The 14681-nt window shown below is 41.7% G+C and overlaps 1 protein-coding gene across 4 annotated transcripts in view; it reads left to right on the plus strand.

Annotated features, from left to right (window-relative positions):
* The window catches only part of oxr1a (oxidation resistance 1a), a 125209-nt gene that overhangs the window by 24403 nt on the left and 86125 nt on the right, over positions 1 to 14681 (plus strand). For 3 of the 4 annotated variants that reach the window (XM_058646911.1, XM_058646915.1, XM_058646916.1), the window contains exon 1: positions 10830 to 10858. The exons of the other annotated variant lie outside the window; for it this stretch is intronic. In XM_058646911.1, the coding sequence (XP_058502894.1) occupies positions 10833 to 10858 (26 nt within the window). In that variant the 5' untranslated portion in view covers positions 10830 to 10832. Of the gene's footprint in view, positions 1 to 10829; positions 10859 to 14681 lie in introns of those variants that run through there. 4 annotated transcript variants of the gene reach the window in all.

The following is a 14681-nucleotide window of genomic DNA, read 5'->3' on the forward strand; positions in this document are numbered from 1 at the left end:
GTGTCCTTTAATCGTTTGTCACTATATTCTCTTCTGCCCCTGTTGCCATCATAAAATCATGTAATGAGTCAAAATTTAACAACTTCTGTTATGTAAAACATCAACTGTAATTGGTAAAAGCAACAAAATTACAGATCTCTTCATGCACAACATATTTGCAGTACATTCGGACTGGACATCTTCACCAAAAAAAATGCTGGTTTAGAGTTTCCTGTAGTGTTGTAGTTTCCTAAAGTTTGTATAATATTCACTGGCAGTAAATGCTGCTACACCAGCTCCAGCATTTAAATATTGCCCAGTCATCCTGGTCTACTGCAGCAACTTCCCATGTTCTCAGCCCGGTGTTGCCTGGACAGTCCGTGGGTGTTGCAAAATCCTGTGACAGCAACACCTAAACGTACGACAAGAAGCTCAGCTGAATAGTTAGAGTCACAAAGAAAAAAAGAAATGTGAAACTGGCCTGTTTCACAGGTTGGAAATCCTGACTCCTATGTTGGAGGTTAAGGTCACTTTTACCTTACCATATCCACCTAGTTAGTTAGGATGTGTGATTTGGACTGGACCGAACAGGATTTGGGGTTTAGATAATAGTGTGTCTGTGACAAATCTAACATATCAACCTCAGGATTTTGAAAATGGGACTTTATTTATAGGGAAACACTGGAAGATTGTTTGAAATCGAACACTGCAGTAGCATCTTGTTTGTTTGTTTTTTAAATGTGAGGAGAGCTAAGGATTTCACGGAAAGCTTCTTGCATACACTTTCATACACAGTGCACACCCACGTGCACTAATGATGTGTCTGGACCAGATACCAAACAAATAACAAGAGGAGAAGCTTGGTTCACAACACAGAAAGACGGAGCGTGACTTCATTCTTAGCTGATGATTTCCCAAGAATATATTTTCATAGAAAAGTTGTTTCTAGCTTCCATTTTAACATTTGATATCTCGTATATAATCTTTAACTGGTGCAAAGGGATGTAGCTCAGATAATGAAAGAGGCCCGAGAGTAATCGTGGGGACTGTGTTTAATGTATATTGATATAATAAATGTATAATTGAGATTTGTACAATAATTATGGTAGTAACTGAGAATGTCAACAGTGTCACAGTATTAAACAAACACACGCGCACACACACACAGTCGGCATGTCATGAACAGTTGCTCTAATTAGGCCTGATAAATGATGTGTTCTCTGACCCCAGAGTCAGGAGCAGGAAGCAGACGCTAAAGGCAGTGCAGTGAAACCAACAAGGCTTTTATGGCTGCTGCTGTTAAAGGAGCACTTAAAGCACCTTAAAGTAATGTTGATGTATTTATATAACAGTCAACGCATGACCATGACAAACATCCTCAGAAGAATACCAGCGGGAGAACAAATGACCCCCCCGGATTGTGCCTAATAATCCTAGTGTGGCATAATAGAAAGTCAAAACTGTGCAAGTCAGAACATTTAATTTTTCATTTATTTGACCTTTTAAATAACCAGGATATCTACTGAAATGACTCTTAGAACACAAAAATGACAGCTAAACACTAAAGGAGAGAGACCAAAGTCATTTCAGTTAAAATAGTTGTGATTTTCTATCACAGTGCCTTTTTAGCTGAGATCAAAAATTCCCCATGGGGCCGATTACTGTAAATGTTCAAGCTTTGATGTGCTTTACACATTTTTGCACATTAAACTCTTACATACAGTATATTCTCCCAGCATGAAAGCAGACTGTGGATGCAGCTGCAGTCAGCTTGTTCCAGAGGTCGCCTTGTGTTGCCATCTGGCCGTGTGGACTGTGACATGTGACAACTGTCGCCACAGCTTGCCGTGTCGTAAGTGACGGGCAGAAATAATTAGGTCTAGGAAGCCCAGTTGCGAGTCGGAGCACCTCTTTTTAGCCAATACACTCTATTCTTACGTGTCGTCCAGGTTGCAGTACATCTTGAGGTCTCACAACGGGAGTCTGTTTTGCAATTGGAAAACCACTCTCACCTTTTTTACATAGTCAGTGAGTTTTAACAAGTAGAGATAATCAAGCATCTGATGATGATCCATTAGATCAGCTGTGTCTGCTGCCTCCCTCGATGGATAGCACTGCCGTCCTTGGTGACGGCGTGTGACTGTAGATCCTGGTGTCACTGCACGATAACGGTGTGCTCCTCGCCATCCACCTGAGGGTTACTACGAGCTCAGCCATGACCCCACACCTGTCACCCTGTCAAGAGGAGATGCTATCAAAATGAATACTCTGTGGCATTAGGTTTGCGTCAGTTCTTGATCAGAGGAACGTGATAACATGACATGATTGGCTGAGGGGAAATTGAAATGCTTTACGCCTGTGTTTGTTCAAGTGATGTTTTATGATTATAAATGTAGAAATAGATTTATACTGGATCCGTGTTGTGAATGGCGTAAGTTGCTGCTGAAACCTTTTCCTTCAGGTACAGTAGGTGTCATGGGTTTGTAGTTGATCGCTAGCATAGGTTTTTTTATTAACGGTTGGAGAGTATCTGTGGTAAATGGGTGTCTTGGCTCTAAAGATTGGTATCACAAGATAAAGGAATTGATATGCAGGTGAAGCATAATCAGAAAGCACTTTATTTGGTGTATTTGTATTGCATGCACATACTGTAGTGACACTGAATAATGTATAACCTTTAAGACCTTCTGGAATAGCGTACAATGACATATCCTGTTGACACTGGTCTCATCATGTAAAGACATACATATGTTTTAGGTTCAGAGTCTTTATTTCTCTCTCTTTATCTTTCTGTCTTATTTCTGGAGGATCGTCCACATTCATACTCCCAGCTACAAGACTCTTATTTCTCTGTATAACTAACCTTTGCTGGACATGCTGGTGCTGTAGCAAATACACCACAATGAAATCAGATATTTTTAACTGACACAGGCTCAGGCACCCTGGATGCTTGAAGACATCTGAATTTCTGCTGAGGCTGCTGTGCTGATGATATGCTCGAAAATTTGGAGTCAACAACGTGAACTTATGAACCCAAACTGCCTTAGGTGAGCAATCTAGGCTGCTGCTGCTGATGTTATGCTCCTGTTAATACCAATTTATCATCATATGAACACCATAGCTTGGGGGTTGTTACTCACCATGTTCATCCCTACATGGCCCCAAGGTTTCTATCGCCTAAAGCCATGTTTCCATCATGGTACAGGTCTGTTTGGAACGGTAGAGCTTGTGTCAGGCTTGTGTTTCCACTGAGAATGGTACCCTTTTTAATTGGTAGGTGAGTTGTGTGTCCGATGTTGTACCAGTACACCAACAACGAAGAAGCAGCTCGTTTTTTCTGCTTGGTTTGTGGCTGTTTGTCTCAGCAAGACGTCAAGCTTTGTATGAGAATAGACTGTGAGGGTCGCAAGGGAGTGACGCGAGTGACCGTACCATTACTCTGGTACCTCAAGGCAAAATAGGTACTGTACCAAACCAAACCGCTCCACGGGGTGGAAACATGCCATAATGGCTACTTCCAGCAGGATAATCCTGTTAAACTGGATTAAAGAACTGATCCAAAGAGAAGAGTTGGCATTTCTGACATCTGTATCTCGATGCTTTATATAGCTTTGAGGTTGTTTTGAGAACAAAATGGTGTTAGGGGGGTGTTCCTGACAGGGTTGCCGGTGAGTGTGTATCGGTAGATTGGTGTGAACAGTCTTGTGCATGGTAGCCATCAACAACTTTTTATTAGAAGGCGGCAGAATCCCAGGCTGCTTCGCTGGGGATTAAGTTATGTTGGAAATTTCAAATATATTTCAGCACACCATGCCTGCTTCCATAAAACCTGCAACAAAAGGGACACTCTTCATGAAGCCCTCTTACCCTTGACATGTTTGACATTCGAAACTAACGCATAGTCCAGTAAAGTCATCCCAGTAGCATCAGTTCCCCTCCCAGGCTAAAAGCCCAAGGACACTGAGCCACAGTTATCATGAAAGGTCATTTGCAGAATATGTTGCCTCCATGCGGTCGCATATATAATTCAACAGAACAAGCTCTGGGATAGAATATATTTTCTCTTAGAACATGTTACCAGCCAAATGTTGTGCAACTCATTGCGGCCTGTTGTGATATTTTATTGAAATTAATTAAATTAGTTTCTAGCAATGTGCCACGGGAGAGATCCCCTGCTGAGTTAATGTCAGACTCTTCAGAATCAAATGGGTTAATGACGCAATTATATGTGTACTATAGCGAAGTCCCTCACCTGCCGTAAGAACACCTACGTTTCAATGAAAAATAATGTGTCGTAAGTTAGAAACAGCAGTCTCAGCCTTTTGAAGATGTATATCCTAAGAAGCTCATCAATTAAAATAATCCCTCAAGGAAATGGGAGCAATGTGAGCACTCACTCTTTAAGATCAATAGAGTGGTGAAATTGTATCGTCTCTGAAACTCGGCAAGAAACACTGCAGATGCTAATTGTGTGTGTGTGTGTGTGTGTGTTTCAAATTGATTAGCTATAAATTATTCATCGACTTCTCCTGATCGTGAGGAGTCATCTCTTGGTGTACCTTTGAGAAGTCCCCTGCAGAGGTGTGTGTGTGTGTGTGTGTGTGTGTGTGTGTACATGGTGAAATCACACCTAGGGTTCCTCGCAACTCTTCTCGAGGTGTGACAGGGAATCCAGACAGTGTGTGTGTGTGTGTGTGTGTGTGTGTGTGTGTGTGTGTGTGTAAAGAGGAAATGAGCATAAACGTGCACATACACAGACTTCACTCTCCAGATCTGATAAACAAGCTCTAGAAAATACTGTATGCTGCTGACATCTACCTAATTAGTGTCAAAATAAGAATCTTCTTCTCTTATCCCAGAGACATATGTTGTCAAGTCTCTTCTACGTTCACTCTATATGATGAACTGATGCCACTTAACACCTCTACACTTTTTCACACCACATTAACAAAGTATGTTCATCTGGAAAAGTGATAGAAGAGTTTTAAAGACGCAGATCTCAATACCAGCCATTTCCTGGAAAAGAAAGAAATCTATCTTTATTTTTGGCTTCTGTAAAGCTGTCCCTATCTTGGAAGTTTGGTTATAAGCTGTGGCACACACACACCTGTGAACTTGCGCTCCCTATGGTCGCCAATAGATGTCCTCAAATGGCGCATACAAAGTTCCAGCACGACTCGGCACAGTTTTTTTTTTTTGCTTTTGCGTTAGGGAGAGTACCTCGTACCTGGTGTTTTTTTTTTAGTACTTACTCTGGTTCCAAGCGAGCAGAGTCAGGAAGTGCAGGAAGTACTGAACTAATCTTTTTAAATAAGTGAGTCTAATGATTCAATACACCGAAAACAACTGCTTTACAAGTCACTAGTCACAAGTACATAGAGTCATACAGCCGTGCTGTGATGACTCCGCCCACATGGAGGAGGAACTATAGTAATGGAAAGTTGCTGTGCCGTGCCGTAAAGTTTAGCCATTCACTCATTCACACATTTTTTTATTATTTCATTTAACCTTTATTTACCCTGGTAAATTCCACTGAGATCAAGGATCTCCTTTGCAAGGGAGACCTGGCTAAGATAGCAGCAGTGAAAGCCAGAGCACACATACTGTAAGTTTATACGAGTTTGCTCAAAAAAAATTGATTTTGAAGTTGAAGACTGTAAAATTATCCGATGCCAGAGGCATGAACGCTTTCTTTCTCGGATCACTTTGAACTTTAGGAACAACAAACGCATTCTTACAGGGCATCTACTTTTTCTGTTGCACATCGCTCCCGTTCACATGTTGCCAGACCAAGTTGGGGTCAAGTGTTTTGCTCAGGGTCACATTGGCGTGTAAATGGAGCAGGGAATTCAACCCGCAGCCTTCCAGTTAGAAGACGACTACTGGGACACAGCCGCCCACGAGAAGAGGATAAATATAGCATGTATCTACATATCTGCACTTTCAGGCTTTTACATGTACTGTTGTTTTTATACTTGTGTGCTGCGAGGGATTAACCTTGTTTCCTGTCATGATGTGTAAGCCCTTTTCTAAATATAAGTCTGACAAGATGAATTCCTGCTCTGATAATGAATTTCTGAGCAGCATAAAACTATTTATGTAATGCTGCTCCCCTCCACTCGCTCTCCTCCTCCTCTCCAGGCCTTGGCCTTTCTGATTTAAAACCCATTTTCCACTTCTCCCCTTTGTCAATATATCACAGAGAGTGTGTGTGTGAGAGAGAGAGAGAGAGGGAGGGACGGAGATCACTGCATTCCTGTTTGCCAGCAAAGGGTTTGTTTTACTGATTACTCTGGGCTTTTTTGTCCCTTGAAGTGGCAAATTAGGCATTTTCCAGTTGACCTTTTACACCACAGACCAAGACGACTTCAGCTGGTCACTCGTCTGTACCACGCAAAGAATATTAACTAAATATTTTATTCTGAAAGCGGACAGTAACTGAGCATTAACTCATTCTCCTCATCAGTCCAAAAATGCACTGGTTTGGATTTTGTCATGGTTTTACTTTTGTCATGGTTTTACTTACTTTAACGTGTCAAAAAGTGAATTGCAGTTGAATAAATGAGCAGTGCAACACAGAAACACGGGGAAAATGCGAGAACTGCAATACGTAATTTGTCACTCAAACGAAAACATAGCGGCGCGTGCGGTTTGTGAATGGCTCTTTGGTGTGCAGATATTCTTAAGTATATTGATTCACTTCATAGCACGACATCTTGCGTCTCTGAACGACAACTCAACAACGCTGTGTGGCAGGATATTTCCTCTGAAACAAAGTACCAAGACAATGTGCAGAGCTTAATGCAGCCATCTGTTCCTCATGCATCACTTTTGATAGTTTTTTAATATACAGAGAGAGAGAGAGCGAGTGAGAGAGTCTGACCAATGTGTGCTGGTTGCTGCGGTCTACACTCTGCAGCCGTACACAGAATCTGTACAGAATGGATGGATAGGATATTGAGTTAGAATTGGAGAATATTATTGGCTTGAGATACAGAAGTGCTGGACTCTCGGTCTGTCTATTTGTGTACATTTGGGAAAGAAAAGAAAGTTGTTGTTTTTTCTCATTTGTTTCTCTCTTACATCTCACTCCTTACTTATTTACATGCAGACGGGAAGATCAGTATATTCTGCGTTGCCTGTTTGTCAGAACGGCATGACAGTGCTCAGCCATTTTCTCCTCCTATATGTTGAGAAACATCTTTATGCACAAAACTCAACTTTAAAACGACCCTGAATGCAGATGGGCGGCCAGGCGGCCAGGCGGTGTTTCATTACCAGACATCTTTCAGGGAGAGAGTGGTGTTTCTCACGAAGATGGAGACCTGAGATGGTCCCAACCTCTTTATTCTGCTCTCTGCATCTCTCTCTGGCAGGATCGCACACTGATGGAAAGCCTTGTTGTTTAGTCAGCCATAAAAATTGCTGAGCCATACGACTCTCTTACCAGCCGAGTGACGGCCTGTATGAAGAGAGTGTTGTTGATTTTCAAGCAAGTCTGCCTTTCTTATCTATGCTTACTGTTACTACTGTAGGTGCTCTCCGCAGAAGGAGTTATCTAAGCCTAATATTACTAAAGATAGGAGCACCAATAAGTTTCCATCCTGTAAATACCAACAAATTGCTGAACATGCATGTCTGAGCTATAGGGCTTTGGTCCATAAAATGTTGAAAAATGTTTTTTCAAACGTGGAAATGATGACATTCTCATATTTTGTCCACAAACCCAAAGGATTCAGTTTTTATGATTTCTTTTTTCTTGTATGGAGCAAATAAACCAGGAAATATTCACATTTAAGAAGCTGAAAAAAGAAAAACACCAACTTTGATGAATCGATTATCAAAATAGTTGATTCATTTAGTATTAGTTTAATAATTCATTAATGATTCATTCTGATCCATATTCACTCATAATTTAAACAGTGTGACTGGTGAAGTAACGGATCACAACGGTTGTTTTTCCACACTTAAAGTTACTTTGTTTATACTTACGAGAATTTTAGTAAATGGTAACGCCTTTTACCAAAACTGCAATTACAGCATAATTGAGGTCACACTAATGGTAAATCGACATGTAATTTTAGTGCAACAACACGTTGTTGGTCTTGTAACAGGCCCGTTGTAAAAAAAAAATCAACATCTGGACAAACTCATAAGGAGGTAAAAACAGGGAGGAGGGGCGGAGGAGGAGGAGGAACACATCAAAACATGGGTCAGGAAGGTTTTAGGATCGGGAGCCACTTCACATCAATGTGTGTTAGCGGGTTACATTAGCCAGGTACTATATACCTATAAAGATAACTAAGTCCCAGCAGGTCAAACCTATACTAATGTGTTTCTTAAATTCACAAAAGCAACACATGATCCTTAATTTGTCCTAATATGAAACCCATTTGTACCCGGTCGGTGATTCGCCACCTCTGTCTTACCTGAAGTGCTAGTAGTTTGTTTCCATGGTGATGACAGATGGATGTGGCGCTTAATGGAGATGTTACCTCTCCCCCAGAAAATGTTACCATTTCACTTTTCCGCAAACCGTGTCAAATGTGACTTACGTGCAATCTGTGTCGGGAAAAATAACTTTCTCCTTTCGCAGAGGAAGCAGCAGAAACCTCTTTGATTTAGCACATATTAATTAAGGAGCAAAGCATATGCTGACGCATGAACACTGACAACATAGGTTCATTACAGTATATACTCTATATATCTATATATCTATATATATATAGATATATAGAGATAGAGATGGGGAGAGAGTCGATCTGTCAGTCATTACAGATGCTCAGTTTCTTAGTACTGCATGGAAACCTGTCAGCTGTTCTCTTAGAATACCTTTCATTACAGTACACTGAAAATTCAATTTAGCTGCTTTAATAAACACACTGGGTCAGCGTACGGAGCATCGGTCTGAATGTCTGCAGCGAGAGGCCCATTAGCCACTGAAGGCTGATACACTACAGTATTTTTTTTTCTATATGAGGCAGTGGCTCATTGATTTTTTTGCTTTCCATTTTTGATCTTTACCACAGAGGCCCAGGATACAAAAGCAGAGGTTTACAAGTAAAAATGTTCCAAAGCATCGCATTCTAAGTCCATATGACTCCATAATGTCTTTAGTGGCCTTATAAATGTTCTTGTCAAAACACATAAACATTTTTTTTAATTGTATTTAAGAACACTGAGCCAATTCATGCCAATTATTACATTAAAAAAATCCATCGAATAATTAATGTGTCGTTCATAAAGCACATACAATTTTGTATTCATAGCGACATAATGCATTCTTAAAGTAAAGTATATGCTTTGTTTTTCATGTATGTGCATTCACTGCATGTGCAGGGAAATAAAGCTCTGCATGCCAGTGGATAGGGGGCAGTAGAAGTACAGCTGCTAAACTCGTCTCCTCGGCATGACGATTGCATGAGCATCAATACTGGGATTTGAGTGAGTGTCCATTGTCCCATCATTATATGTGGAGTTGTGGTTAAAGCAAAAGACAAAAAAAAAAGGGAAAGATTTGGGTCAGCAGTGGCCTGGAGGTGTGGAGCTGTCACACTGGAGCAGGTCTGCTAGTCGGCTGCATCAATCGAGGAGGCAGCATGCTGCTATCAGGCTTGAGTCGTAGATTACTCTGTGTGTGTGTGTCTGTCGCCTTCAGCCCAATTTGCTTCTCATCTTTTTATCATTTTTAATTGTTTGGCTGTGTATTTGAAAGGGCAGCATCTGAGTTGGTGTTATTAGCTTTAGTTATTTTCAGCCTGTTTCTAACTGCATGTAAATGATTTGTAAAGCTTCAGTCATGATACCTTCAGGCAGGGCTGCGCGGAGGCGTGGCACCATAGCGACGAGGTAGACGCGTCTTTTCCAGCGGAACTATGGAACAAACGTCGGTGTTGCCGAAAAACATTATCCTTTAGTCCGTTTGCAGAGAGCATAAACAACATATGTTTAAGCTTGAACCTTTTGTTCTATTGATATTGAAGACCTTCTTATTGTTTCTTGTATTGATATTGTATTATTGTCCAGCCCTACCCTGTTAGGTAATACACCACAGTTGCTCTTTGATACATCATTTATTTTGGGGGGTTAACATTCTTGCCTAATAAAGTGAGTTGTCAAAGCTTCTTTTTATCATCATATCACAGATGGAACCCAGATACTTTTAGCTTCTACTGACTACGTCACGTAAAAAAAAGTGTGCTTATGTATTAAGAGACACACACACACACACGCACACACACACACACACACACATTGATGGCCTGCAATCTCATGCCCAGAGACGGTGACTCATCACCAGACGGCTGAGTGTGACACATCTCAGCCACCAGGACCCTTATGCTTTTACCACCTGGAACAGAACCAGGGGACTCGCCCCTGGAGCCCAGCCACCTGTGATACATGGTGACGACCGGCGATGACACAGCCCATAACACCCCTCCATCCTAAGTGAACCTAGTCTAGCTCTCTCTCTCCCCCCCTCCTTCCCTTCCCTTGCTGCTTCTGGCATTCTGTCTTGCTTGCGTTGACAGCTTCTACATTTTTTACCTCTCTGTCCTTTCAGTCTCAACCTCTTCCTCTGTGTGCATGTACACACTTCTTCCTCCTCCTTCTCCTCCTCCTCCCAACCCCTGAGGTCTTGGCTCAGGCATCAGTAATGGAGTCAAATCGGCTTGGCCAGCTCAAACCCTCCTGTCTGTATGTCCCTGCTTGTGTCGGTTATATTGGGTAAATAAATTGGCACAGTGCCCCACTCTCCTAATGAGTACATGGTCACATGACAGGTCTTTTCCTATGCTTAAGTTAAGCAGTTCATGGGATCGATTCCATTATCTCCTCCTCCACAAGAGTCAATGGACCCCTTTCTGAAACCTGCTCGGTACGTACCAACTATTTTCATCCCTCCTTTTTTTTTTTAATTCAAAAGCAATTTCACTCCATGATTGCGCCATAATTGCAGCTTTATTTTTAAATGGAGGTTTGTTTTGACGGAAGAGGAGGCACAATGAGAGTACACAATTTGCTGCAGTGCAAATGGAAATAAGTAGTTTCTCTTGGAAGAGAAATAGTGGAGACATTGATTTGTTGTATTGCGCTTCTTTATCACATAAATCAAAGGGGAGCTAATGTCGATGTTTTTTTTCTTTCCTTCTTTCTTTCTTTCTTTCTTTAAGAGCTTTTTCCCAGAGTTTGGCCGTCTTTTGTTTTTTAACATTACAGACATGAATTTCCACGAATTTCAGTAAGACTCAAACCATTATAGTGGTTTGGGAAACACTTTAAATCAATTCTTTGGGAAATGGGGGGGAAAAAAGACACATAAATGGAAAGACGTAGTCAACATAGTCAACCACTGCCACTGTCACTTCCTCCCCAGAGAGCAGAACGGGGAGATTTGAAAGGCTTAGTGTGATTGTGGAGGAAACAATTGCTTTAGGTTTGAAAGCATTCATCAAGCAGAAGGTAATTCTTCAGCCATGGCTACAGCATCTTAATAGGCCTCTTGAAAGTGTCCCTCTGGTTTTTGACACCAGATGGTACAGTCATTATTAGACTGCACTGACCAAGCTTCTGAATCGGAGCGAGTTGTGTGTCACTTGTACACACCAGCTTTTCACCGACACAGAATAGCAACGAATCAGGACCGGTTGGCTGAATGATCGTCCAAAGCTTCAGTGCAGCCTCAGCAACAGCTAAAAATAGTATAAAGACGAGAAGTTAGATGCAAATGCTTTATTTTAGCCTTCTTGTTTCTATTTGTTTCTAAGTGTTTACCGTAACTATGGCACGCACACAAACTCCACCTCTCAGGAAAAGTACCTGTGTTCTATTTTACCAACAACGTTTTGCTGCTGCACCTTCACAACACTAACCGAACAGTAACCACTACACACATGAGCATTGTCTGTTATAGGCTCTCTTAATTCAGCTTCTTAAATATGAGTATCCTTAACCTTACCTGCAGGGCAAAGTGTGCATCCATTTTAATCCTCAATAATGCCACTTTATTGGATCTTGGTGTTAGTGTTTTGGTCAGTGCACGGCGCCCTGGCGGTTTCGTTAAGAAGGTCTTTGTGATACCTTGTTGGAGCAGGTGAAATGAGCACTGCAGGACATGCTTCTAATCTTCACCACTGCAGCTTTAATCCACTTTGATCAGGAAAGAGTGGTTTTGTCATCACATGTAAGCAGGAACATGCTGATAGAAAGGTCTGGGAGGACAAGGAGAGGAAGACGACATTTGACCAGGTGTCCAACATGAATTATACAGTCATCTCCTAATGTTTATTAAAACAGCATCCTGCTGTCCCTCGTAGGACGTCGCTACAGCCCGTCTATATTATTCACACCGACCTCGGAGATGTGGCACATTTGCTATGCAAGATGACATGGAAAGCCCATCACTCAGCAGACATCAGTCATATGGCCGCAGGTCATGTATGTATTGGATTTAGCTCAGGATTTAGGATACGTGGTGCATATATGAATGTCAAACCAAATCTGTGTCACAAGTGAAGAGGGGGAAAAAAAACAAAACCTGAGAATTCTGGACACTTTCCAACTGCATCGTAAGTAAGGCGGCAAGTGAGCGGAATCTACAACCACTCCAGTGAATGACAAGTGACACTCCCATGGTCTCATAATATTTATCTGAAGCTGGACAGCCATCAGTTTAGTGTCATTTATGCCGTGTGTTTTGTCAGTGGCAGCATGTGTAAAGTCTGCAGGGATCATAAATAATCAACCACCACAGTAAAACTGGGGAGATGAACGCGCCTCATAACATGACTTATGCATCCACACACACACACACACACACACACACAGAGAGTATATGCAGGTGCCATCTGTTCACAAGGAGAAATGATTGATGAGACTGGGTTTCACCTAAAGGGTGAAAGATGTTGTTCATACTTTACGTTCACTGTATGTGGTATATACGGTGTGGTACAGTATTTATATAAGGAAACATTTGATAGCTAAATGCATGCACTGTTGCCAACTCCTCAGTAAGGACAGTCGCTATTGGCTGTCCTAAAAGTCGCTAAATGACGTCATCGCCTAATTTGCATGTGCGCAGTGACACAGTACAGATATCACATATCCGACATAACACATATGTTATGTCGCTACTGTGAGACTGACCGCCTGCGAGTGCTTTGGGGGGGGATCCCGGCAGCACCCACTGCTTGCTGAGCACAGTAACTGCAGAGTGATACGTGCTTTCACACGAGAGTCTGCAAACACCACAAAAGTCTCCAATAACACCAGAAAAAGTCGCTAGATTTGTCGCTAGTCGCTTTTCACAAAAAAAAAAAACAGACTTATTTATTTAGCAGAAATAGTTGAAAATGCTGGGGGGGCAGGGGGGGGCGTGAGAGGCAGGGCAGGACAACTCATATAGTGTTTAAACAGATAAATAAATAAAAATGATCAGGTTCTCAATAATATTTTAAATGTCAAACTTAAGTTAAAATGTATAGCACCGAGAATTCAGCAGTCTAACTACAACATCAGCTTGTGAATTTGACTTGCCAGTTGGCGGAAAAGTAGAATTTTTGCATCTCCTCAGTACCAAAGTTGGAGCTTGCTAAAGTATTCACAGCAAATTTGAACCTTCATTATTTTTAGTTTAACTTTTAAGAGCTGCACTGACCAAAGTGAACCTGGAGACTTGATCTGACTGAAAACGTGGCTGCCCGCAGGGACACAAGGAAGAAAACTTTTAATAAAAATGTATTTTATTTGTATTCATTTATTTATTTTTGCCCTTTTTTTATTGAGGTTTAGCAAGAATGTTTTTCTTTCCAAATATGATTTCAATAGAAGTGTAGCATTCCCCAAGAACTGTGAATGAACACAGTGCACCTGGAGTACAGGTCATTTTGATCCGGCTCATAGTGTTGATGGTCATGTGCAGGTTCCCTGAGGGACTCCACAGTGGAATGAGGCACACAGATGCAAAAATGCATTAGCACCTTGTGTCTGCACCTCTGAATGAGACAAACATATTTATTATGTGTTCGGCAGCTATTAAGGTAAACACAAAGAGAGGCTGTGTTTGTCTGTTTCAACATAGATGATGGGGAGTGTGCTGTGTTTGAGGAGGTCAGGAGTTGGGTGACCTGTGTGTGCGCCTGCGAGATTCTGTGCATTAAGGAGTAGATGTAAGCAGAGCACTTGTTTGTTTCGGAAGTTTGCAGGAGATTTTCACTGATGAATTAATGGTGGCAGAGCAGTGGTGCAGAAGATGCTGCTGAGGGAGAGGCATGAAAAGTGAGCGAATGGAGAGATGTTGTAGCTCCTTTCCACCATGATCTACTCCCTGCATCTAAAAACCCAGCTGGAGAGGACTGGCGCTCACACGGCGATGGGGGTGTGGAGATATGGGAAGGTGAGGAGAGAGGGAAGGAGGGAGAGTCAGCATGACAAGGACAAAGCAAAGACGAGCCACAGGCTTCGTGGGTGTGTGTGTTCTTGTATGGGTATGTTAGGGTTAGAGTAAGGGTGAGGCATTTTGTTTTGATGGTTGGTGTTAGCAGCTAGGGAATGCAGTACGCCTGAGTGTCCTCAGTTTGTGAGTTTACATGTGATAAAGGTCAGATTTTCCTTGTTGGACTAAGACAATAATTCAGTTTACTTAATGTCATGTAAACACTTTAGTTAGTCCAACTAAAGTCAAGCTAGTCTTAGTCGGACTA

This window comes from Solea solea, chromosome 13 (assembly GCF_958295425.1).
Source record: "Solea solea chromosome 13, fSolSol10.1, whole genome shotgun sequence".
Classification (NCBI taxonomy): Eukaryota; Metazoa; Chordata; class Actinopteri; order Pleuronectiformes; family Soleidae; genus Solea; species Solea solea.